A 26,520-nucleotide genomic window follows, 5' to 3' on the forward strand; every position below is an offset into this window, starting at 1 on the left:
GTTCCTTTAAAACAATGAGTTATTTTGTTTTATAATGCAGATTTCTTTTGGATCTCTGGCACATAAGAGGGAACACATCACAACAAAAGCAACATTGTTATTTTAATCAATTTCTCCATCACTCAATCCCTAATTGAAACTGACTGGATACGGGTAAAGCTTTTCATTCATATGGGGATGATCATGTAACGACTGAATTTACATTTTTAGCTGAAATTATCTTTAAAATTCTGTAAAAAAAAATACAATATTTTCTTCTGGAATAAAGGTGTGTACAAGTATTAAGTGACATAAAATACTTTGTACCTGTAAAAATACACCAACAAGCTGCTAAATAGTCCCAGCAGCAGTAAGTAGTTCATGTTTTGAGTACATAATGACTTAATTTAAATTTTTGACTGAAATTATCCTTTAAGTTAAACTTGAAATGTTCTAGAGCAGAAAATACAATATTTTCTTTTGGAATGAAGGGGTGCACATATATTAAATAGCAGAAAATACACCAGTATATTACAAATACAGAACTAGATATCTTTAAAATGACTATTATTTTACTTTCCACCCGTAAAAGCTGCAAAATAGTCCCAGCAGCAGTGTTGGTCATGTTCTCATTCATATGAGGAATAAATAGATAATGACTTAATTTAAACTTTTGGTTGAATTTATCCTTATAAACAATATTTTATTATAGAATAAATGGGTGTACAAGTATTAAATAAATTACAAGTAAGAAACTAGATTTTTATCTACATGTTTTTTACTTTCCACTGGTAAAACTATTCCACCAGGCCTCTGAATAGTCCCAGCAGCAGTAATTAGTCACTGTTTTCATTCATACATTCATATGAGGATGAGTAGGTGAAGACTTAATTTACATTTTTGGTTGAATTTATCCTTAAATCCAGTATTTTATTCTGAAATAAATGGGTATACACATATTAAATAACAGAATATACACCAGTATATTACAAATACAGAGTAAGATTTCTTTAAAATAATTATTATTTTACTTTCTACCTGTAAAAACACACCAACAAGCAGTAAGTAGTTCATGTTTTCATTCATACATTCATATGAGGAATAAGCAGATAATGACTTAAATTAAATTTTTGGCTGAATTTATCCTTAAAGTCAGTATTTTATTCTGGAATAAAGGGGTGCACAAGTATCAAATAATAGAAAATACTCAAGTAAATGACAGGTATAGACCTAAATTCCTTAAAATCATTATTATTTTATTTTCCACCTGTAAAACTACCCCACCAGGCCTCAGAATCGTCCCAGCAGCAGTAATTAGTCCCTGTTCTCAGTATTTATGTGATAAATAATAAATCTGGCTGCTCTGCTCGCCCCGCAGCTTCCTTCCCCTTTAATCCGGCCAGCGATGACATCATTACCAAGGAAGAGCGCGAGGAGGAGGGGAGGGGGTCGCCGGGTAACGCCATTTTCACGCACCGCGCAGTCAGTCAGTCATCCAGCCAGTAGAGCAGCGAGCTGTCATCTTCACTGGCGACTAGTCAACTTTTAATTTAGAGCCCCATGAAGCCGCTCTCGAGTTAGTGTGAGGGAGCTGCTCCTGTCATGGAAGCGACGGAGAACAGGCTTTTGTTGTTGAGCGGCTCCGACTAAAGTCAGTGTTTTGACAGTTAGGTGGCTAACGTTAGCTATGTAGCTAGCTGGTCATCATTACCGGACGGCGGTTGATGCAGTGAAACCCAGCAGCGTCAGTCGGCGAGACGTAACCCGGTTTGGAGATTGTGTTATTTTTTTTTTGTCACGCATATATCCCCACACTTGTGGGCGAACGTTGTCGGATAAAGGAGCAACGCCCTCATCTTTTAAAATAAGGCGTGATTTATAAGGATAAGAAGCGAGGAAGGCGAACGTTACAGTCAGGCTACATTGGCGACGGATGTCCTAGAGAACGGTAAGAATGGCGCCGTGTATTTCTTGGAAATAGCTAATTAACCTCTTAGTGATATCTTCATGTTTACTCAAGTGTCATTCCTTCAAACAGGAGTTATTTGAATTAAAACGTTGAATAATGTGGGGAAGTCGTGTTTCTAAAAAAAAAAAAAAAAAAGCATACTCCTCCATATGATGTGTTGGTGTTTACGTTAATTGCAGGAATTAGACGCCATAAGCACATTAAATGTCACTGGGAGTGCTAGCTCACGTTAGCTCCGTGACAGGAAAGTATTCACTAACTGGTTCTTCAGGTTAATCCATTTGTAGAGGAGGCAGCTGGGACAAAGCAGCAGGAACTGTGAAGGCACAGGACGGGGCTAAAACATGCCTGTCAGCCGGGGGAAAGATGCACTTGTTGGCCGCTGAAGTGGGGATGTTGAATTTGTCATGTGATAGTTAGCTAGTTGTGTTGGACCGTCCTTTCATTGATATTCAGAGCGGGGCTGAGAGCTGTGAAAGCTGCCTGTGTTGCCTCAGAGGGACAGTGGATCTCTGTGGGACTCACAGCTGGGATCTGAACACCAGAAAGCCTCAGAGGTGTCTATGAATATTTTGAGATGTTAGGACACATAATCCCACAATCTCTGTGTGGACACTTGAGAGAAATCTCAGGAGTACACATAATTATTATTCCTGAGGTTTCTGTGAGAGGTGTGTTTACCCTGCCCTGCAGTCTTGCATGTTTGAGGTACATGACAACCTGCAGCAGGGCTCCTCCTCCAGGATAACACCCCTCTGCTCTCCAGGGACAGCTTGTTGTTGGCTCACAGATCCCACAGGGGTTTTGTGTATTGGTGGGAAATGATAATTATGTGTTGTCACTGAAGATTTTGCTGTAATGCTGCTGAGAAGTGCAGAAAGCGTTTTCTGACACTGACTGCAGATATAGTACATTGATATCTAGTTTTTTTAATAGAAACACAAGATAAGGACTCTTTAAATCTGATCCTGTAATAAGCATATTGTTTCCTAAAGCATCTTAGACATCTTTTGGCATCTCTGTGCTGTAATTTCTAATTACTACTACTTGCCTTGCTGCGGTGATATATATGCCATAAAGTAATCAATATATAAGGCAGACTGATGTATTGGTTGTGCTTGAATTAGAATGAGCCTAAAGCAGCATTCAGACCTCAGCATGGTCTGCAGGCGGTAGATGCAGTAAAGGAAAACATTTCTTGAAATCAATTGAGTTTCCAGTGCATTAGGGCGAGGTTGCTAAAACTAATTCAGTCTAATGTAGCATTTGTGCAATAAATCCTCCCATAAGTCATTTAGAGTTCATTTATATTGAGACAAGTATGTAGCATAGATTGATGAAACACACAAAAGCATTTTTAGCTCTGAGCTAGTTTGCATTGCTCGTTCTTTTTAAAAGACAAAACTTGACAACAAATAAGTGCAAAAGACAGTTCAAACGTAAATTCAGCTATAAATACCTTAAAGAAAATACTGACGAAACAATGTATGACACAGAGTATAATACAGCACTCCAAGGTCATTAAGTATCTCAAGTTTTTGTGCAAAGTGTTTATTTTCTGGGGACCAATGGATGCAGGAAATGTGCGGCAGTCATCACACGTCCTTCTACATCCTCCAAACTGAATATAAAGTTGACTCTACAGCAGTAACTGAGCATTGTGATATTCATGAAGGAGGATTCATTGCAGGGTATGCTTTCTGGGACTGTGTTAGCTTATCTTGATTTAATCTGGTCAAATATCTAGAGAGGCACATAAATGACTGATGTGATGTTAGGAGGAACTTGTGCAGTTTAATATCCAGGAGCTCTTTTTTACCACAGTTCTGATGACACACGCTTAAAACCACTCAATCTATGGAGAGTCTGAACTAAGATCTAAATCAAAGCCGGTGTCTGTTAAAGAAATGAATCGAGTATATTCTGTCTGTATCTTTCAGCCTGCTGGGTGCTGCAGCAACGAGCAGCGTCACTACTGTCTCTGTAGATCAGAACATCTTAAACTACTTCAGTGATTCAAGTGATAGATTTAATCTCTCCCCCAAGGCCCACTCATGGAAATAATAAACTCATTGGTGACTCTTGTCATGTGGCGACCTACCAGAAGTGAGCCTGCAACTAATTTCAGGAGGTGACACATAGTTTATAACAGCAGCACATTCATTCATACAGAATAATTTTTCCTGTGTTGCATTGATTTATATTCAGCCTCCTGAACATTTCTGTCCTGTTGCCAGCAGGTCCAGACACAGAAGAGCAAATCTGTTTATTAGTGATACCAATCTTACTTGTCATTTCCCGTGGTTCAGCCGTGCAGTGTCATGTCTCGTTACTGCCTGATTTGTTAACCCTTCTCTTGGTCTCTGAAGCTTATAGCTACTGTCGTCACATGACACAGTAATAGTAACAGCTTAGTAGTTCAGCAAGACTGACATTTTGCAGAAGTTATGAAATCAAGATCACAAAGTGCAAAAGTAATTGAAGAAGAAATGCTTGCAACAGCCTTGATCATTATGAAGAGGCCTTAATCAGTATTTATATTAACTGTGGATAACTTGACTTGATCCTTCAGCTTTACAGAGTTTTTACAGCATTTCTTTCAGCTCATTATTGTTTCTTTTCTGGACTGCAGCTTTGAAGTTTTGTTCACTTTCACTTCTCTCAGGGTCGTTTTCAGCAGTAGCAGTGTTTATCATAAAAGCTTTGATAAATGCATTTTGAACTACCAAGCAGAGGAAAGGCAAAGTAACTGATATAGTTCCCTCTGATATTTGGAAATGTATATATTTAATGTTACGTATCAGTAAAGATGATATAACAAGCGCACCATTTAAGCACTTATTGATATAGTAAGTGGTGGTTTTCTGAAATTGATATGCATGTTCTCAGTTAACACAGAGAAGAAGTGGGAAAGCTCTCTGTTGTCTAGGCCACGTAGACTAGAGAGCCAAATGTTATTAAATCTTCCATTTGTGCTCACTACATCTGATCCTATCTTATCGGTATCGTCCATGAGAAGAAGTACTTTCCTAATATTTAGCCGTGAATAAACAAAAATGGAGCGAAAAGGAAGGTGAATACTAGACTTCAATTCACTTGTGGATGGAGACACGACTCCAAATGAATGCTAATGATGCTCCATATCTGTTAAATGTGTAAATAAGAAACTGTAAGCAACATTACAATTTTAAAATTTGAAATGTCAGCATTCACAGCTTCTGTACGGCGCTCCCAATTGGCCCAAAAAGTCTGTTACTGCAAGTTGTGAATCTTTAAGAGTGTTGCATTATACTTCTGCATTTTTCCAACTGACTTTTTCTCTCTGTCTGTCTTCACGCTCAGCGCTCATAGCTGCTTTGTTTTTCTTACAGTTGCAGACGAAGACAACATGGTCGCAATTTGCAATTTATGTTTCTCAAGGGCTGAGAGAGGTCTTTGAGTTTTACCACAAAATCTCATTAGACTGACAGAATATTAGATCATCCTTCTTTGCTCACTATGTCTGAGCCTTTCTTACCCTCAGGTGTGCATAAACCACAGGTTATGAACTTGTTTTTAAAATACAAAAATGGGAAGTTATTGCTTATCTTATTGCCACGACAGGCAGATAATTTCATAGCGCAGCAAATAGAAAATGTTTTCATAAACAAGATGCAAGTAGAACAATTCTTAAAATCATGGATAGAAGCCAAACAAACATATATTTGATTTTTTTGTGGGTAATTTTAGTTTAAAAATTGTCCAGTAGATGTGATTTGTGACATCTCAGAGCGTCCCAGACTTTCTCTCTCTTAGAATGTGGATGTGATTCACAGCTCTCATCAGCTCACACATCGCTGACTAAGACCGTTCTCCACAGTACTGCTCTTCCTGCTGCCAGCTCAATCCTCATACATGAAGCTCAGATCAAGCACTTACTGTTCCTCTTCTTCATTGGTCCCAAACACAACCCTCCATACCCTACCCCTCCACCACATTTTATCCTCAGCCTCCCATCGCCTTATATCACTGCTTTAACCTGCTGGTATAAAAAGCTGCAGCGTCCCTCGGGCTCTCTGCTTCAAGCCAGCTATTTACATTTCAAAAGTTAACATCAGAAATACATTTCTCTGACTTTCCCTTTGGGTCTTTGTTCCCTGAGCCTCATCTGATGCCAGAAATAAAAGATGGTTAGATCACAGCAGGAAGAAAGGGCGCGTGCTGTCATTTTCACTTCTGTATTACACAGCCGCCAGTGATAGTTGTTGTCTGACTCGTGCTTCGCTGTTTGGGGTCTTTCCAATTGTAGGAAATTGACCTTGCTCTGTGTTGTTGGTAAAACGCAGACTCATTCCCTGATTCACTGCTGGGCCCTTTTGAAGGAGCAACTAAAATCTCTTACATATTAAAGAATGTGTGTTTTAGTGAAGTTATGACTAAGCACAGTTTTTCAGCTCACAGGGCTGGAAGATGAACAGATTTGAAGGAAAATGATATGATATGCATCTGAAAGATTACTCTGGCCATTGTAGAAAGATGTTTCCAGCTTTTATGTGCCTGTTTCACTTTTGAAGAACCCCATCTGCTGTCTACAACAAAATTAAAAAAAATAAATGTAGAGATAAAGTAAAGTTAGAAATTCTCGTCACAATTTCTCAGAGACCAAAATGACATTGTGAAATTGTTTATTTTGTCTGAAAAACGGTCCAAAACCCAAAGAAAAGCAGCAAATCTTCACTTTACCAAGCTCAAACCAGCATATGTTCATCATTTCCACTTAAAGACACAAGTTATTTGATTAGCCAAATAGCTGTCGATGGACTAATTGGTTTATTGTGAGTGTTGGGTTGTCGCTGTTGAAATCCTCTCCAATACATATAGTATATATTATTATGATGATCTCTTGGCAGTTTGTCAAAACAAAAACATTCTTCTAAAATGTAGCTGGGCTCACCAGGAGAAGGTTGGTATATTGTGTTTTTTTGCTGAAGGTTCCCTCTCGTGCTGCAGAGCTCAGCTCACCTGGAGCTGCTGTTTTCTGTCTCCTCCTCCACAGCGTCGGTTTCCTGGCCAGCTGTCAGCTGATAGGCTGCAGGCTGGTTGCTGAGTCACATGGAGCGATCAGGGCTGTAGCTCTTCCTCCGTATGCCTCGGCTGCTCAGCTATCGTTCTTTTGTTTTGTCATCTACATTTGAACTGAAATGTGAAATCGGAGGCAGTTCAGGACGACGCTGCTGTTTTCACCTGGTGCCATTGCAGCGTTCATACTGAGGTGGGCAACCTGGATAAACTCATTGTGTCATTGCGACATAAAGGATGAGACGAATGTTAGTTCAGTCACACCCAGGAGTGGTTTCATTTCTGTATTTTCCAGAAAGCCATGCAGTAAAACATAACTCCAGTGTTTCTATAATTATTCAGCTGAGAGACTGTGTGCAGTTTCAGTTCAACGTGCTTGCACAGATTTATTAGGCAGCTCGCTACAAGTGCTGCCGAAGCGCTCAGTCATAATCCTCTTAAGTTTGTGTGTGTGTGTGTAATGAATACAAAGTAAAGGAAGTCTGGATAAAGTGGGAAGCGGTTCATTTGAAATGTGTTGAGGGAGGTCAGTGTCAGAGGAACAGATGTTAACCTGCAGCCTTTAGCTAATATGTGCATAATAATAACATCTGTTTCTACCTCCTACACCTAATAGTATTCCTCTTTAATCACCAAGGCTGATTCAGGATCTGATTATGTGCTATGACTGCATTATTTCAACACTAAGAAGATGATTATAGTTGGAGATACTGTAATCATGCATATGAATAGGCTGGCATTACCTTACTGGACAGTATTTTGTCCTGCAGTGGGGGATTAATATGGCGAAAAAACGTTTTACTGGAGTTATAGTTTTATCAAACTGCAGTCGGGCTTGTGACGCTTTTAGCTTTGCAGCTGCAGTGAATATTTTGGCTTGAGAGAGGATGTAGATAACGTCTTTTTAAATCACTCTGAGATCTGAGCTTCAGAAAACTTGGATTATGGTGGTTGATTTGTATGGAGCCTTTTTATGTTTTTTTGGTTGTTTTTGAAGTTTTAAACCAAGCCATTTCAGTTGTTTAGTAGAAAGCTGCTACACTGTTCTGCTGTGAAGCTCCAGAAATGTTTTGTGGACTACAAAACTTCACCTGACTTTCCATCAGCGTGGGGATGAGGAGAAAGTGAACTGTTCCTTTAAGAACAATTAATTTTTTTTCTTCCAGTTCCCTTCAGAGTTTCCTCACCTCATATCTGTCGTTATCTGTGAACCACACAGCTCACAGGCCTCAGATGTGGATTTGAACTGTCAGCAGGCAGCAGGTTTAACGTCTGCGGTTCGGTCTATACTTTCATCACAGCTCCACCAAAGTACGCTTTTTTTAAAGCATCTTAAGTGATGACTCCTAAGTTTTTAGAGCACTTTACAAATGCAGCACTACATTTGTTTATCCAACTTTTTCTGCTGCTCTAACACGGTACAGCAGTCAGACTCTCTGAAAGGCACCTTGAGTGTCGTTGGGGGGAGAAGAGGGAGCATTTCTTATTAATTCTTTCAATCTGAGCCAATAAATGTCGAGCAACAAACACATGGGTCTAATCTTAAGCCAGTGTTGTTTCTCCCTCTGAGCGGAGTATTGACCGTAAAGGGAGATGAATCACTGGCGGAGCTGTTAAAAGGCCATGTAGTGGCCATGAGACAAGAAAAGTTCAGGAGGATACCACTCTGAATGAAACATCTGAAGGTTACGTGTTCGCCCATTAATGATTCCTCTATATGAATCAATAAGACCAAGTCTTTCCCTTTTCCAGGTGGACATTTTTATGGTTTTACAGCAGCTAGCGTTAACCCACATCAAATGTTCGTTGAGTTAAATGTCATTTATAGTTGTGTCAGAACTTAAACAAGCATGAAAGTCACAAGACGAGTGGAAACAAAAGTCTTTAGATGACAACAAGCTCATCTTTGTCAGGATCTAGAACATTTTAGCCCTCTTGCTATAATTTGTACCCTTGTGTTTTATGAGGACATCCGTATCAGATTAATTTTCATTGCTATATAAAACAACGTAATTTACTAAAACGAACTTCTACATCAATTTGACATTAACTTTCCTTTTCCCTGTTGTTAATTCTGCAGGATGCGTGAGGACATGTCCACCATGGTGTGCGTGAAGGAGGAGGAGGACCCCGGGGAGAAGCTGTCCCAGGATGAGATCATCTCCCGGACCAAGCAGGTGATCCAGGGGCTGGAGGCCCTGAAGCAGGAGCACCACTCCATCCTGGATGGCCTGCTGGGCACGCTGCGCTGCCTGAAGCAGGATGAGGAGGGCGTCCTGGTGGAGGAGAAGTCCCACATGATCCGCAAGTCCCTGGAGATGCTGGAGCTCGGGCTGAGCGAGGCACAGGTATGTCTGTCTACAGCTTCCCATAGCCTGTAAATCACTGGTGAATCATTATCAACTCAAATACCAGGGCTGTTCTGTTATGTAGAGGTTCATCTGTACTGAATATCCAGAAGATTGAGGCTACAAGACATTCTTTTGTATGCATTTATTTTTTTGGCTGCAACAAACTATCCAAGGTCTAGATTGATGTAATAACTTTATGTCCACCTGAGAATCTAAACAAAGAAATCCTGAGCAGCCTTGGCTGCAGCTGCCTTCAACATCTAATATTGTGTGTAATGTGAAAAACCATGAGATAAGAAGATGGTGGGAACTGCATCTTCATCCATTAATTGGTTGTAGCTATCACCCTGTCTGGTTCATCCAGTAAATTAAATGGGAAAATAATGGTGTATTGTGATGTATTATTTTTACACCTCCAGTAAAATGGGTAAAATGTTTTTGTCAAAGTTTGTGTCACTGCAGTGCTTTCATTTTCACAGTTTAAAGCACATGGGCTTTCAGCCCAAATTCACATTAGATGTGAGACATCAGTGGTGCAAAAAAGCTACTGAAGTGATAATTCATTCAGCCCAGTTATGGTGTCACTGTCCTCAGAACTATCAGTTGTGTCTGCAGCTCAGAGCCAGTGGAGCTTTTAAGGACACCAGGCAGAAAAACAGCCTTCAGCAGGCTGACTTCTATCACACAGGGAATGTAGAAAAAATGCTTTCATGTAGGCTCAGTGAGAGGGGTTACAGGTGTGGATTCATACATTTGTTTAAGTAGAAACACATGAGAAAGAAAAGATGCCAGAAACAGTTAGGAAAAAATGCTGCCGTTGTGGATTGTCCTTTAGTTCACAGTAATATGTTTCGCTGTAGTGTTGCATATAATGGACCAAGAAAACAAAGCATACGCACATATTACAATGCAGAGTTAAGTTCAAACAACATTTTTTTTTTATGTATACAGTATTGTAAAAATCTGTGTTTTCCAGAGAGTAAGGTCTTTTTCAAATCCTCCTGAACAAAAAGAACAGAAACAAAGGGAGACGCTTCTCCAGCTCAAAAATGAGACATTTGAAAAATGCAGATTTTTCTGTGAAGTTTACGTCATTATTCAGTTGGCAAAGATTTGCCTGTGAGTCACTGATGAGTCATTGTTGAAGTTTTAGCCTCTCATCTCCATCTCCCAGCAGGCTTTGTCTATTAAATATACAAAACACTGCACCATGCAGACTCTAATATCCACCCTCAGCTTTTTGGATAGCTTGCAGTTATGGCGAAGTACAGTGATTCATATTTTTCTGCATAGTTTTGGTGCCATAACAGCCCTAATTTGTGTATGCCTCAAACTGGCTGTCTAATTATACTCCTCCCAGCTTTTCACCTTGCAACATATGCTATTAGGTGGGTGCTCTCACCCAGGATGCCTCACAGTAACAGTAATGTGCACATTTTAGCATGGATGGGGAGATTAGTCTTCTCTCCGGCAGTTCTAGCTCAACATTACGCAGCCATTAAATCTGTTACAAGATGTCTTTGTATTAAGATAATGAAGTTATTTGTTCCTTGTATTGAAAGCACAGTCAGTCTGTTGTCCTCGACATCATATGTTGGTTTTACAATATGAGATCTTGTAGATTAAACAAGTACCACATCCAAACTATGTGAGCTATGAAGCAATTCTTGTGTGTAAAGAAAACCCGTCCCTCTCTGTCCAGGTGATGATGGCGCTGTCGAGTCACCTGAGCTCAGTGGAGTCAGAGAAGCAGAAGCTGCGGGCTCAGGTCCGCCGGCTCTGTCAGGAGAACCAGTGGCTGAGGGACGAGCTGGCCGGGACGCAGCAGAAGCTGCAGAAGAGCGAGCAGAGCGTGGCTCAGTTGGAGGAGGAGAAGAAGCACCTGGAGTTCATGAACCAGCTGAAGAAGTACGACGAGGACTTGTCCCCATCTGTGAGTCTTCTTCAGAGTGTCTTATCAAGCCTTTGTGTGTAATGTTTGACCAGACATCTTCAGACAGAAGTAGGATATCACAACAAAGAAACAGAGGAACTGAACTTTATCAAGTGAATGTAGTTTATTTTGTATTGCCATTATAAAATTCTGTTATCAGTTAATCTGTTTAGTCACAGTTGGCCACTGACTCCATTTTTATTGCTGCATCAATTCGATTTTAAATTTAGAAGAAAGGGACTACTTGTTTTGGGATCATTACTTTGGGCCATCAACAACATGGGACATAATATATTGTGCTTAACCAGTGAGAACAGATTGTGAGAACAAGATTTATGGCAGCAATTCAAGCCATCTTGGGTATTTACAGCCTCACTGTCTGCAGTAAAGTGTCATGTTCAAAACATCAAGGTTATTATTCAAACAATTAGCCAACACTCCTGATGAGAATGTCACAATAATGGTTTAAATGATAGACAATATATAGACTGAGAGAATTGAAGCACTGCTTTTATGACTTACAATTTGACTTGACAGAAAATAAATGACTTGTGATCTGACACTTGAAGGTTACAGACTCCTGACTTGTCGAGTTTAGACATGATGTCACAGAGAACTCTTGATAATTTCAGTTTAGGAACAAGTCAAGTTTGTTTTGTCTCTCCAGAATTATCAGAACTGTCTCATCATGCAACTCCCATTCCTTTGAAAGAGCTATTTCCTGTTATACCTTCTCTCCTACTGATTCCTTCTATTTGGGGCTTTTAAGTCACTTCCCTGGACTTCTTATCAGCAGCAGAGTCACTTTAAAGTTATCAATATAAACGATCTCAAGTATTTTAACACACCCAGGCTACAGAACGACTGCATCAGCAGATAAATAAGTATTTGGTACCACTATAGAAAACACTGAGTCAGTGTATCTCTCTCCTCCTCTCCCTCACTCCCCTCTCAGGAGGAGAAGGACTCCGACTCCAGTAAAGAGACTCTGGACGATCTCTTCCCAGACGACCAGGACGACCAGGCCCCAGGCAGTAAGTGTTCCACCTTCCTCTTCCTCTCTCAGGACATTTTCTGTCCTGAATCCAAATATGAAAAGTAGTTCCCGGCCTTGGGATATGGATGTTATAGTCAGGCTGCTTTTGTCGTGTGTCCACAGACACGAAACAACCCAGATTAAGATTTAAATTAAAGCAATGATCAAGAAGAGATTAATTCTAAAAGAAAATACAGTTTGCACTGTTGTTTATTCTGAAAGTCAGTTACCTGAAATCTGTTATGGAACAGCTGAAATATGTGATGAAATATTGAAATATTCTTTCCTTTGATGGTGGCCTTAATTTAGAAAATGGCACTGCTGTAGAATTGATTCTTCCTCTTGGAGCAAAACTTCAATCTTCGCAGCAACATGTAATATACTATAGTCGAGTCAGCGGGTGTCCCCTGAGTCAGAACATATCACGTACAGTTATATATGGTGGAGAGTTTCTCTTGAGGGTCATAAATCTTTGTTTCTTCTTCTCTCCACTCTCTAACACACATGCACACCCCAGTTTTTCTTGGCTCCTCTTCTTCGTGTCCACCCCTTCCCTCAGTGTTTGATCGGGTTCTCTTTCAATAGCTCAGTAGTCCAGACAGTAAAGCTGTGTTGGCTGTAAAGGCACATTAGTCAGGACCTAGTTCAGGCTGGACAGATGCCAAATGGGGAGAAAACCTCCCAACCAGATTGGTGTTATATAGTCCCAGGATTTCTACAGAGTGTTCTTGTTGTGTGGCCGTAGTCAGCTGAAATAATGTCCGGCAAAAGATCACAGTAATGCTGTTATGAACAGTTGTTTTTGGTTCTGAATGTGAATGAAATGCATACAATCTAAACATTTGGTGCCATAAAACCATAGCAAATAAGTGAGAGCATATAATTCTGACTTAACCTGTTTATCTTTGTTAACCCAATAAAACAAAAGCCTCATTTGGCACCAATTACGGTTAAATTCAATGAAAAGCTGCAGCACTAAATTAGCTGAATTAAAGTAATATACAGTAGCTTTGAGTTTGTTTTGGCCAACTGACAAACTGTTGTTTTTTGGGGGAGACCAGAAGTTTGAAAGTCAGTTTGTTCCCAAAGTTGGCGTCTAGAGAGTTGTCTAAACTCTCTTTTGCACCAAGGTGATTCCCATTTGGCTCCCCGCACCAGTTTGTCAGCCAGTATAAATTGCTGACAGAATGGACAGCCGACTGGTTCACAGTCCAACTCCTGCACATCGCTGTGTGAGCCAGACTGCGGCTCTGTGCCCTCAAGCCCTCTGTGTGAAACTTTAATTTAACCTACCAGCCGGAGGTCCAGTCACAATGGAAATTTATCCTGCAGATCACATTTAATGAAAGTAATAAATGTCCAAACTTAAATCTGCGAAGATTGAATTTAATATTTAGAGTTGTCAACTTATAAACTTGATAGTTGATTAATTTCTGATTCTTGCTTCTAAAATATGAATATTTTCTGGTTTCTTTCCTCCTCTATGACAGTAAACTGAATATTTTTGGGTCGTAGACAAAACAAGATATTTACGGATGTTATCTTGGGCTTTGGAAACCTAAATGCTAGACAATTTATAGACCAAAGAACGTATTGATTAATCAATAAAAGAATCCACAGATTATAATAATGAAATGAAAATAATTGTGAGTTGCAGCCCTTGAACTGTTATTCAAATTTGTATGGATTGTTCAAAAATGAGGTCCGGTCAATACTGTGGATTTTATGAGTTGACTCAGTCTCACACACGCCATCCTGCTGCCCTAAATATTCACTAGAGCACCAAATGTGGATCAGACCACTGCTGGAAAATTTCCCCATCAAATGCTCTATTTACTCCTGCTTGCGTGACTTTTATTAAAAACAACAGTGTCTGACTGTTTTATGATATTACCGTGGTTTCTTAAAAAATGAAGCAGTTTTTAAAGGTTTATGCCCTCAGGAGGAACCAATACGCTTCAGGCTGAGAACCAATGAGGCAAGATAAACCATTGCATTATTGGCATTATTTTTTCATGGGATTTGTTGACGACAACAAAAATATTTCACCAGCTCTATCAACTCAAGGGGCAGAAAGACCAAAAACAATAAAGTCAGATACTTATTTGCAGCAAAATGTAAGTCCGAGTCTTCATCAGACAGCATGTCTGGTGTTTCAACTTTTACATTGGGCAACTTATCCTCTGTGTGCTTTTGCTGGTAAAGAAACCAGCTGTCCCACTGTTTTTGTGTGGGCTATAATGTAGCCAGTGGTACTTTCCCTCTCTCACAGCGTTTCATGGGTGTAAAATAGGTTTTGATCCAGACTCCTCTGAGTTTTGGCCCAAATTCTGACTGCAGTTCAGGTTGTAGAGCAAAGGAAGCAGAGCAGGTTGTTTTTGGGATACTGTGTCGAATTTAAGGACGACATTTTTTCATGTTTCTAGATGGAAAACTGACTTCATTATGCTGATTTTCAGCATTTTCCCTCGTAGTGTTAATAGAGCCTTTGCTGTGTTCAGCACCATGGCTGGATATGAATTATGACTCGACAGCAGACTTTAATAGAATATAGCTGTGAGGGAGGGCTTTGGTTTGGGGGAGCATAAGATTGACTATCTACAGCATAAATCTCAATAAAAGGGTGACACTTTAGAGGTCAATACTGCATAATGATTAAAAACAATAAAGTTATGTGACATTTCTTCTCTGAGTTAAGAGATAATCACGTCCGTGTGATATATATCAAATTAGTCCTGGAAAACACAGAAAATAGAACGATTTTTTAAATCTTTATTGTATTTATTTTGTTGTGGTTTTATATCAAGAGAAGGGAAGTTATTTGTGGAAAAATGGGCATCAGTCAACACAGTTATTAATATCCGTATGAAAAAGTAATTATAGATTTAAAAAATAACAGTAGATGTCATTAAAGGTGTGAAGCTTTACTGGCCTCACAATTAAATTATGATTCACCTGTCAAATATTCTGTGACATAATATTCTGCTCAGGAACAGCAACATGACGAGTGAATCTAGTTCATCATTTAATACAAGCAGTCACATAAATCTAACTTCCTTTTTGATTTAGAAAAAAGTCTTCAATATAAAAAAGTGCATCTTTTCAATGCTAGTATTTTCAATCCATCTCAGTACACAAACAAGACTTAACTGTCTTTAGGGCATCACAAATGTGCTGTAATCTACAAAAGTACTCACTGAATTTGTCAAACATCACAAACATGACTCTGCTGCACACATCTCTCACAGCTGGATGTCAAAATACATGTAGCTCCTGGATTCATTGCTGATTAGCTTGTGTCATGTCCAGTTTTAGCTTCACAGTAAAGCTCTTTAAAGCTGTGCCCAGGTCTCTCCTCTCAAAATACTGGATGTGTTTTTTGTTTTCTGTGCCTCATGTCCCAACACATAAGTTTAAGGTTATCCAAATATTTGCTATTAAGTCCATGCAACAGGGCAATCTTGCAACATAACGATTAACCCTCTGAGTCGAGGCAGGAAACTCAACCAGGTTGTAATCTCCGAATTATGCTCTGTCACGGCATCAACACCTCTGGTTTGATTTGTCTCTTGTTGCCTAAATTTATAAGATTGGCAGTCGTTCCAGGATTAAAAGATTATTGTGAAATTGGTTAGTGCACTTTAAGCATCAACTGTTGGTAATTGTAAGTGAGGTTTGAGATAAATACGGTTTAAAAATTCATGTTGTTATGCAATAATTATGAACCCACACCCATTTACTCACAGACAAGATGTCCTAGACACTTATTGTTACACTCTGCACACACCCACATATTCCTGCTCACACGTACTTCGGTGTTTTCAGTCAATACAGTCAAGTAGCTATGTTAGATGATGGTATATACAAACCTTAAAAGATTTATTAGCCTGGAGGTTTGTAGTGCTTCATTTGTTTCATGTTTCCAAAGTACTGCGGAAAAAAGATTAAATCTCTCCCCTCCCTCATGTAAATACACCGAATTACTCAAAATGATGGCTGTGTTGACAGCCATGTGCATCTTGAATGAATGAGGAGGTTGGATTTAAAGAACTGAATGCAGAAATGGGATGAGTTTAGGATCTGCCGGTGCATGGAGAAGGAACACATCATCGAATGCAGCTTCCAGTGGCATTAATCCTCCCTCAGTGTGAAACGGAGCTGCCGGTGACTCTCTCTTTCTCTGTGTTTGTGTGTTACGCTGGAGTAGATTAGATGTCTTTCCTCCTCAAGCTTATTCAGACTGCTCGAGAAGCTTTTGGGGTTTTGGTAAATTGCTGTCAGCAGGAAGGAGAATAATGATGGTTGGAGGACGAGAGCAGTGACGATACCTCTCCACAGTGTAGTAATGATTTAGTGTCTTGTTAATTGGACAAATTGGATGCAGTTTTAGTTGAACCTAGAGAATTAATTAATGTGATTTTCAAGTGATCCAGTTTGATGCATCCTACATTTCCATTATGCAACTTGACTTCTCGTCTTCTTGGCCGCACAAGTATTCCCCAAGGCTGGTAAACTGACCTTGTGGTCAACCGTGAAGCGCAATGTGCCTGGTTCAAATTTGGCTCGGGACTTTTGTTGTATCTTTCTTTTTTCCTGTCATAACTTAACTTTCAGTATCTGATGAAACAGTACACATTCACACATGCGTTTTGTTGAATGAAACCCAATTTTATTATATGCCTTTATTATTATTAGATACATAGAAATGGGGAAAGAAGGCCATAATTAATTTAAGACAAAATGGAATATAAAACCTTTATAGTATTGAAGTTGCATTATTTCCTCTGCCATGAGCGAGTATCGGCAGTGATGGGCTGCTGTGGTGCGAGTGGTTCTGAACACCTGGTACCACTTGGACTCTTCACTTTGGTCGATGTTATGACTGCAGTAGGCGGGTTCCTCCTCCAAACCCCAGCGGCTCTCCTTCAGAGTAAATATAGAGCTGCTGCCTTTAATGAGAAACCCAATCAGGTGGTTTCCTGACCTCTCACTCAGACACACATTCATACATTCTTACACACACATACATACACAGAGACGGACTGAAAGACAGACAGGCAGACAGACAGGCTGCATGTCATGAGAGACATTCCAGTCATGTCCTCCTGACCTCGTAAAACATATCGCACTGAAGGCAGCGCGTTTGCTGTGCATCATAGCAGAATGAGGACATTGTTTATGTGTGAATAATCCTGTTTTTAGGGCAAATGTTAACAGCTTCAGGGTATTCTTAAAACGAAGCAGGAGACAGTCTGTGATATCTGAACCAACATTTGAGTCGACTCATCTTAAAATATACAATACAATAAATCAGTTTGTAACATGCATATTTTTAGACACTAAGGACATATGTTTAACATTGTAATTATTTTTAATTTTTGGGCTGTTGCTCAGGCAAAATGAGATTATGAATTTTAACATCTCTGTCATTTTTCACATTATTTTTTACATTTCATAGAGCAAACAATTGGTTATTGGAGAACATAATCAGCAGTAACAGACTGTTTATTATTGTATATTATGAGTTTTGGCTGCATTTCCACTGCTGGAACTTTCCCCAAGAACAAGGAACCTTTGGAGGAACTCTGTGCATTTTCACCGCAGGGACCAGGGTCTAAATTAAGTTCCAAGGAAATATTTTTACATCAGAAAAGTCCCTGCTCAGAGCAGAGGGGGGATAGTACTTTTAAAAGAACAGGAACTCTGCGAGTGGGGCTTGCAGGGCTAAACACGGTGACAAGTCGAGTACTCGCAGCATTTTATTTCAGACACTACTTTTTTAATAACTGCAGATGCAGACCACAGCCAGCAAACCACACCAGTTGTTCAGTGTGCTTAGAGTTACAGAGAAAGTTTAACAACCGATGGACTGGCGATGAAGTTCAGGCCTGCTTATTGTTTAGTTGTGCACATAAATTGATGTGTAAAAATAGCCGTACATTTTAAAATGTTTGCATTTTCTCTCTAGAGTCTTCAGTCTCTAGACTACAGTGAAAACACAGACAGCACACTTGAAAGAACCTTTTACTTTGTTGAAAAGTGTTTTATGAGACTAAAGTTCTGGGTACTTTGGGATCACAAGAGACTAAAAAATGATAAAACATGAATAAAACATTCTCAATTTGTCAAATATATATCTATTTTCGGAGCTGTTACTGATCTTTTCTTTGCTTCATGTCTCTCCAGTCCAGCCGAGTCACGGCAGTGCTGCAGCAGCTGCCGCTCAGCAAGGAGGTTATGAGATCCCGGCCCGCCTGAGGACCCTCCACAACCTGGTTATCCAGTATGCCTCCCAGGGCAGGTACGAGGTGGCTGTGCCCCTCTGCAAACAGGCGCTGGAAGACCTGGAGAAGACCTCCGGACATGATCACCCAGATGTGGCCACCATGCTCAATATCCTCGCCCTCGTTTACAGGTTGGTATATCAAATCTTTTATCTTGGTTTATCTAGTTTATCTGCAAAATGTAACTGTTGACTGTAATATGGAATATGAGATTTAATAAATGTTGTTTGATTTGGAGATGTGGTTTAGAAAAGATGCACAGTGCAATGAAACAGATGCATATTTCAGAATCATGGGCATATGTAATGGATGATTAATATGTAGTATGGTGTAGATTTGATCATTTTTCTATGAAGAATATATTAAACGCATAAAACAGCAGTCAGTGTTTGGTCTGGTGTTTCTTACATCACACTGGCAGCAGTGTGAAAACAAAAACCTTCGCTAGCTTGTAAATCCTTGAAGTCAGAGACACTCTGACCGTTTTACAAGACCTCCCGGTATTTCAGAATGAAGCCCTTTAAGTGAATGCTTGGTTAGTGTTTGGTAGCTATCAGTGAAAGGAATGTTTTTAACCTTGTTGGTGTCCCGTCAGGATCATAGCATAGAAGTGGTAACAGCTATGGCATGTTGTCTCTCTGTCACCCTCACAACAAAGAGGCATGTCCCTTGAAATCTTTGGTGACAGGCCTCTATGAGACCTCCAAACGATAGCTGGATGCCTTTCTACGTCATAGGTGCAGCATAGCAAACATAGCAGACACAACTGAAGATTTACAGTACAGTAACAGAAGTGGGGAAGCGTTAATTTCCCAGCTCGAGAGAAAAGAACAAAAGAAGGACACACAAGAGCTTTTACAGGGGTTGATCTTCCACAAATCTTATCCATTGAAAAGCCAGTGCTGTTTTTTGGTTTGGCTCCTCTAAAGGAATGACAGACTGGGTCGACTTGTCGTCAGCAGACTGTTGCATCGACTGTGGGAACTACTGCAAAGCTATTCGGACCGTGTCACCTGAAAATAATGAGCCGTTAGTTGAAATTGTTGGCATACTTTATGTTTCTTTTCTTTGTGTGCTTGTCTGTTATTCTGTCCATCTGTGTTTGTGTTATTCTGTCTGACTCTGTTTGCTTCTGTCTGTCAGGGATCAGAACAAATACAAGGAGGCAGCCAACCTGCTGAATGATGCTCTGGCCATCAGGGAGAAGACTCTGGGCAGGGACCATCCAGCTGTGAGTGCATCTCTGTCTGAGTTACATCAAAGTTGTTAAGTTGTGCTCTGTTTTTATAGCACTGCACTGTTGGACATATTCTTTTGATGACTGCTATAATCAGTTCTATCTTTATCAGAGAGATTTTATCCTGTATCTCAACAAAATTTATGACAGATGTTGTTGCTGTCAAGTGCAGAAAAACGTACTTCATCACTTTAAGTACCATTTCCAACACTAAATAAATACCCAATAATCATTGGATTATTTTAGCAACTTAACCAATCTTTAACAACAATGAAGGGATAATTTAAAATGTTAGGACAGATAAGCAGTAAGCTACAAACAGCTTGCTTGCCTTTATCCACAGGTGAAGAAATTCTGCCTACCAGCAACTATAAAGATCTTGAATCAACACATTATTCTTTGTATATTCATTCAAACCAGAAAACAAAGATAAAAAATGCAAAGTTGTGGCTTTAAGGGCGCTGATAGGATGATTAATTAACTTTTGGACTGAGCAAGCTTGACCCTTGTTTCCTGTTTTTATGCTAAGCTAAGCTACCTGCCTGCTGGCTATAGATTCATTTATTTAAAATACAGATTTGAGAGTGGTATTGATTTTCTCCTTTCATTCACTATTGTATTTCCTAAAATGGTTAGCCACTTCTTTTTATAGAACAATAAATATGGATGACTGGATATAGTGAAATAAACACTTTTACACGAGTTAGTGCTGTTGTTGGAGAAAAAATAAGAGTTAAATCCACCATCATTTTGTTTTATATGTCCTCACACTGTTGTTACCCTTTGCTCTTTGCTCTACATCTATTTTTGGCTGCTGCAGTGTCCCGGTTCTCCCTCAGGGATCAATAAGATTCTTTTAAAACCATTCTACCCTTTCTCCTTAGGGTAACACAAATAACAACACAGACAGCCATAACAACCGTGCAGCTAAAGTAGTGTTTGAATTACACTTTCGAGGCATTTATCATCATTAAAAAGCCATTGAAGCGACCGGTGACTTAAAGATTTGTCAAGTAGAGCTCCAAGATCCAATTTACTCCTTGTAAAATGGCGTTTTGTCTTTTAATCATTGAGTTTGAAAGAATAAATAACAGGGGCCTTAACTGGTTCATACTCTGGTAATAGGGTCAGAGGAGGTATTTGTCCACAGGCAGACAAAAACTTGTGAACTGCTGATACAAGGTTTTGGTACTTTTCCAGTGGAAGACAATAATACATCAAACCATAAAGCCTCCGGGGAAATGTTTGCTGTTGTTATACATCGACCTAAACACAGTTACATTTCCCCTAAACAGCCGTAATGTATTTGTAAAAGACTGTGACCATCGATTCCAGTAGGTTTCATATATAATTGACTCAGTCTGTTTGTCAGTGTGACTGTAAACATACAGCAGGTCGACTAACTGTGTTAACCTCAGCAGGCCTGTGTCTCAACTCTCTGGACCTCCATCACCCTCCACTTTGTGAAGCTGAGGTTAGCCCTCCCCACTCCTCCCCTCCCACCTGATCCTTCTGTTCCACAAGGAAGTGATTATTTTTTCCAGTGATTTGTCCTCAGAAAATCGTAGTTTTGGCAAGATTATAGCAAGTTATCTGACACTGATTCACTGATTTCCTCTCACCGAATTTGTTTTTTTAAATCCAGCCTTATGCCTCTTGTTTTTTTCCCTCCTATTTCGTATCTTCATAATCTCTCAATCTCCCCTCCTGTCTTTTGGTCTTTGCCTTGTTTTGGTACGTTCGGTATTCAAAATGTGAGCTGGTTCCAAATCTGTGAGAGAAGGTATCCACAGAGGAACATTATCTTGAATTCAGGTTTAGACTTGCTGGACTTCGGTCTACACCCACGGTCATGGCATGTACCAGCACATATTGTCTTCACATAATGGCAGATTGGTTAGTCTGGAACTTGGCCAGTTGGGTGGCGGGTGAAGGTTGGGCCTCGGCATGGTGACTCTTGGCCAGGAAAACTGGCTTCTGGGAATGTGCATTGTTACCTTTTGATCGGGAACGAGCAGAAGTTAGTTAAACTCACATTACTGAGCCGAAATCCTGAGTGATGTAGTGTTTCCACTGTGAGAGGCGTCAGGCACGCATGGAAATACTTAAGAACCCCCAGCTGATTTTGCTGTGTTGGAGTTCTCCCCAGAGACTACAAGGGTCAGAGACAAACAGCTTCTGATTGTGGTCTCCGCCTACGCATCGCAGAGCACTTTGAAGTACCCGCCTCTCGAGTCTAGAAGTGGGGTCCTCCTGGGGAATCCACTCAGAATTGACACAGAAACTTGAGGAGGGTGACGGCCTGTGTGATCAGGACCAGAGGTGTTCTGTTTTTGGACTTCTAAACTAGTTTTAGACTTAACAAAGACAACTTTACGATTTCATTGTTGTGGAAAAGTGGTATCAGAGGACCACAGACCCCAGGATGAGAAGCTGTGAAGTGTTTCTGTTGCCAGAAGATGTTTAGCTGTAATGGATTATTGACTTTGTAGCCACAAGTCTGTAGCTGGAGGATCTGTAGCCATATGTCTGGACACATGAAAGATATTTGTCTTGATATTTGAGTCTGTGAAGAATAGTCATCTTTTTACACTCCTTCCACTCTGCCTTTCTGAATGAGCACCCCCTCCACCAGTCACCTCACCCCTCTGCCCTCCCTCCTTTCCTCCCACTCTATCCACATGGTCACCAGAGCCTGTCTGAATCAGAGATCAGAGGTGACCTCCCAGGCGCCTCCCTCTTCCTGACTGCACGTGTTGGAGATTCATCATTCATGATTGGGATCAAATTACAGCCCACTTTAATCACTTCCTGTTTCCACACATCGTCTTCCTCCTTATGAATCACTCTCTCACCAGATCAAGGCACTGAGTCGCTGTGGTGGAGTCTTGCGGTTGCACACACATGTGTAAAGATGCCAGGTTTTACATATGTGACGTATGATGAATGTGTTTCTGTCCCCGTCAGGTCGCTGCCACCCTCAATAACCTGGCTGTCCTGTATGGGAAGAGAGGGAAGTACAAGGAAGCAGAGCCTCTGTGCAAGAGAGCGCTGGAGATCAGAGAAAAGGTAGGTCAAAGGTCATCAAACACCAGGACAAAACAGATTCAGTAATAATTAAAAACATGTTATTTAAGCTGAAACACTTCAGCAAACAAAAGCTGATTCTACTTGTGCTTCAACAGATGGCCATTTTGTTCTTCTTCACTATATTTAAAGGGTGACTTTCAGATTTTTTTTAACCTTATTTGTATTATTATCATCTGGGTAATAATGCAACTGTTGAAAGTAGGGGTGTCAACGTCTACACGTGTAAACGGATACACGGATAACAAATCATAACCGTTTAGAAAAATCAATAACCGTTTACACGTCTTTTTTTCTTCCTCCTCCTCCTCCTCGTTCATTTCTCATCAATATATATATAATTCAGGGTTTCCCCTACATGTAATTGACTTTGGCGCACCGCCACGGCAAAAAATAAAAGCCGCCACACCTTAAAAATTCAGGCATAAATAAATCCAGTGGAAATATTTTACCGTCGTCTTCCACCGCAGTCTTTGACGTTAACTAGCATGTTGGATATTTAGCTTGATAATTGGCTAGAGGATTAAAATGGTCACTTAGACCAGAGTCCTGCACGGGTCACCGCATCCGACCCGTTATCCGACAGTAGCACAGATTACATTCCGTACCAAAGCCGACCCGCTATAAATTGATACCGACGCCCGAAGGAAAATTGGACGGACGCAATTTTTAAAAGTGAAAGTAAGATAATGTTACCTGAAAGCTTCAGATAATAACATTAACTAACTATACACTTAAATGTTCCCACTAGTGCAGTTATCCGCATACATAATAGATGAATGGGGCACAATGTTACGTTGATATAAAAAAAACAACCCGCAGCAGAGCCCTCGGGTTGTTGTTTGAACTACTCATCATACTTCCACATTTTTGTACACCGGCCTCCATGGACACAAAGGTTATACAAGTCAGATGGTGAGAAGGACAAAACTATACAAAACTGTCAGTTCTGATCAAATACAAAGATAATTTTGGTGTCCTATTTAGCTCTTATACGAGAAAGTGTCATCCTGGTTGTTTGAGCCTAAGGAAATACAGCACCACAGCCCAGTTTCTCTTTTTTCTCTGGTCCTATAGCAACAATTTCAAAAACAGATTTGTCTTTTACTGCATAGACAGCAGTAAAATACTTCATTAAAACTTAACTTTCGAAATAAAAGTGTATTCGACTTTGTGACGATATCTGTGTGCTACTCAGATACAAAGCAGTCAAACACTAAACTAAAGGATTCTACTCAAGGTCGCTCACACGAGTCACTGGTTTTAAAGGCAGCATTATAAAGGACAAACACTTAAAGTTGCTATGCTCTGTCAAGCTTTCAATTTTCGCATTAATAGTGACAGATTTACCTTCTTGAAACAGATGATGACTGCTAATGTTTTTATGACTGCTGTTGTCACCAGGTTTTATTAGCTTTAGTTAGCTAGCATAGGCTAATGCAGAAAGTCTAAGAGCTTGTTATTAACTGTCTGCAGTTACTAATGTTTAATGTAGATGCTACATTCCTGCACAGATATATTTCTAACATTAATAACATACAATTAATAACAGTAAATTAGCTTAATACAGCTAATTTTTAACCTATGTTCTTCGTCTGTCACTTGGGACTTATTCAGCGTACGTTGCTCTCCTTTGACTCATTTCTGCTCATTCTCGCTTAGTTTGCTTTGTTGAAAGATGTTTATCACGAGACAGCATCTGTATCCAGGAAGAACATCGTCACTTTGTCTGACCTCTAGTTCAGTGCAAAGATCTGCTCAGCAATCCTGAAAGTACAGAAGACACTTTTAATTCTGTGTCTGTCCTTTGCTTTTGAACAAACTGTCCTTCGTTCTCCTTCCCACTGTTCTGAGAATGAGACGCCAGCTTCGGTTAAGCTGAACGATTTCCCTTTCGGTGCTGCTTAAACTCGGATGATAATGCTCTCGCTTAAGCTGCAAGATTTTTCTGCACAGGCAGGGTGGTGCAAGGTGGCTGCTGCAGTGCTGTTTTTTGTGGCATTATTATTTTTAGTACAGCTGAAGAGTGAAAGGAAACAGGGTGAGAGAGGGAGGGTGATATGCTGCGAAGGGTCACAGGTAGTATTCAAACTCTGGGACACTTGTGGTGAGGACTCTGAGCAAAGGTTTCTATTTATTACTGAGCTATTTATGAAATGAAATTATTGACCCGTTTTTAAGACTTTTCTTTCTTGTTTGTTTTGGTCTTTTCATTAAATTAGTTGACATTCGCATCATCGGCATTTTATTTATGATGAAACCAAAAATGAAAACCCAAGCTTCCACTGGGATGTCTCAGATTCTAGACACAGATTCCTGTTGTTGTCTTTTTGAACAGTGCATCAAAGCGTCGCTCAACTTTAAAGCGCTAAATAAGGTGAAGTCTGATTCATTCCACCGATGTCTTTGTTGAAATATGCATGTCTGTCTACAAGGGATAGAAACAAACTCTCAAATTTCTCAAAAACTCCTGTAGTCAGTAAATATTTGGGTAAACATCGATGCATTCTGTGCCCTGTAAGTAGAAGCTTTCCTGCTTTAATTTTAGATGAAGGTGGTGCTTCTAAGAGCTCCACGGAAACCACCACAGACTGCAGCACTTTTCATATTTGGAAGCACGACATCCGTCAATAAACACGATCAATTCCTCTGCGACCCAGAGCTTGCCGGCGTGTGTGGCTTATGGCAATCCTTTTTTCAGCTAACGATGTTTACAGGAAAGCTGTCAGATGTGTTGTGCGGAGGAGTAGGTGGAGGAGTGAGGTTTGGGAGGCCAGGACTGAGTGAATACTGTAGGTGGCACCGCTCAGATCGCTCTGCAGCATCCTGTGGCTCAGAGAAACCGAGAGACTGTCAGACTCCAGCAGGGCGGGAGAGAGGAGGATCTTGTGGTGCTCAGGAGGGGTTTGATCTCAGACCTCAAAGAGAATTATACCACAATAATATGAAGCCAAAATCCCTCAAAGGACAAATGGCAGGCTACTTTGTTTAGTTTTTACCTCTGATACTACTTTTCACCTCATGCTTTTCTTTGTGTTTCTGGTCCCTGTTCCCCTGGGGTTGTCTCAATGAGCTACCAGGCAGCAGAGAGAGGACTTGCTTTGTCAGGCTTCATATCCTTTTCTCTTTTAAACTCAGACTTCATCCTCTTCGAGTCTCCTTTTTCTTCCTGGCTTTCCAAAGTCTGAGCCCATCTCCTTTTCTTTCCCCCCTCGATTCTGTATTTTTCATTCTCTCTGATCTCCCTCTCCTTGCTGGACATTCAGACTCCGAAAAAACCTGTGCTGCAGTTTTCTAGGTATAGATACCTAGTCTCTAATGATCGTTCTGCATCTCTTTCATGTTCGCTACATTAGTCTCTAATAGCTTTAAGCTGCCTCAGCACACAGTAGAAGCTTACAGCACTCTCATATCCACATTAATGCAAACATATTCCATGTTTAAAGATTTATTTTCACTGTTCTGCCTCTTTTTGCTCTGTGCAGACAGGAGAGGAGGATATAGTGTATGTGGTATGCAGTCTGTTGCTGCATTGCTGCGTTTGTACACTGTTTCTAGATTTTATTTGATCAAGCAAAAAAACGTT

The 26,520-nt window shown here is 40.2% G+C and overlaps 1 protein-coding gene across 6 annotated transcripts in view; it reads left to right on the forward strand.

The window, feature by feature from the left end:
- Window positions 1-1,404: 1,404 nt before the first annotated feature.
- klc1a (kinesin light chain 1a) overlaps window positions 1,405-26,520 on the forward strand; it is a 45,338-nt gene continuing 20,222 nt past the window's right edge. For 3 of the 6 annotated variants that reach the window (XM_030392384.1, XM_030392385.1, XM_030392386.1), the window contains exons 1-7: window positions 1,406-1,927; window positions 9,087-9,354; window positions 11,060-11,290; window positions 12,246-12,324; window positions 18,513-18,741; window positions 19,754-19,841; window positions 22,815-22,916. In XM_030392384.1, the coding sequence (XP_030248244.1) occupies window positions 9,088-9,354; window positions 11,060-11,290; window positions 12,246-12,324; window positions 18,513-18,741; window positions 19,754-19,841; window positions 22,815-22,916 (996 nt within the window). In that variant the 5' untranslated portion in view covers window positions 1,406-1,927; window position 9,087. Of the gene's footprint in view, window positions 1,928-7,067; window positions 7,200-9,086; window positions 9,355-11,059; window positions 11,291-12,245; window positions 12,325-18,512; window positions 18,742-19,753; window positions 19,842-22,814; window positions 22,917-26,520 lie in introns of those variants that run through there. The other 3 variants (XM_030392381.1, XM_030392383.1, XM_030392382.1) reach the window with 2 other exon arrangements.

This window comes from Sparus aurata, chromosome 16, assembly GCF_900880675.1.
Source record: "Sparus aurata chromosome 16, fSpaAur1.1, whole genome shotgun sequence".
Taxonomy (NCBI): Eukaryota; Metazoa; Chordata; class Actinopteri; order Spariformes; family Sparidae; genus Sparus; species Sparus aurata.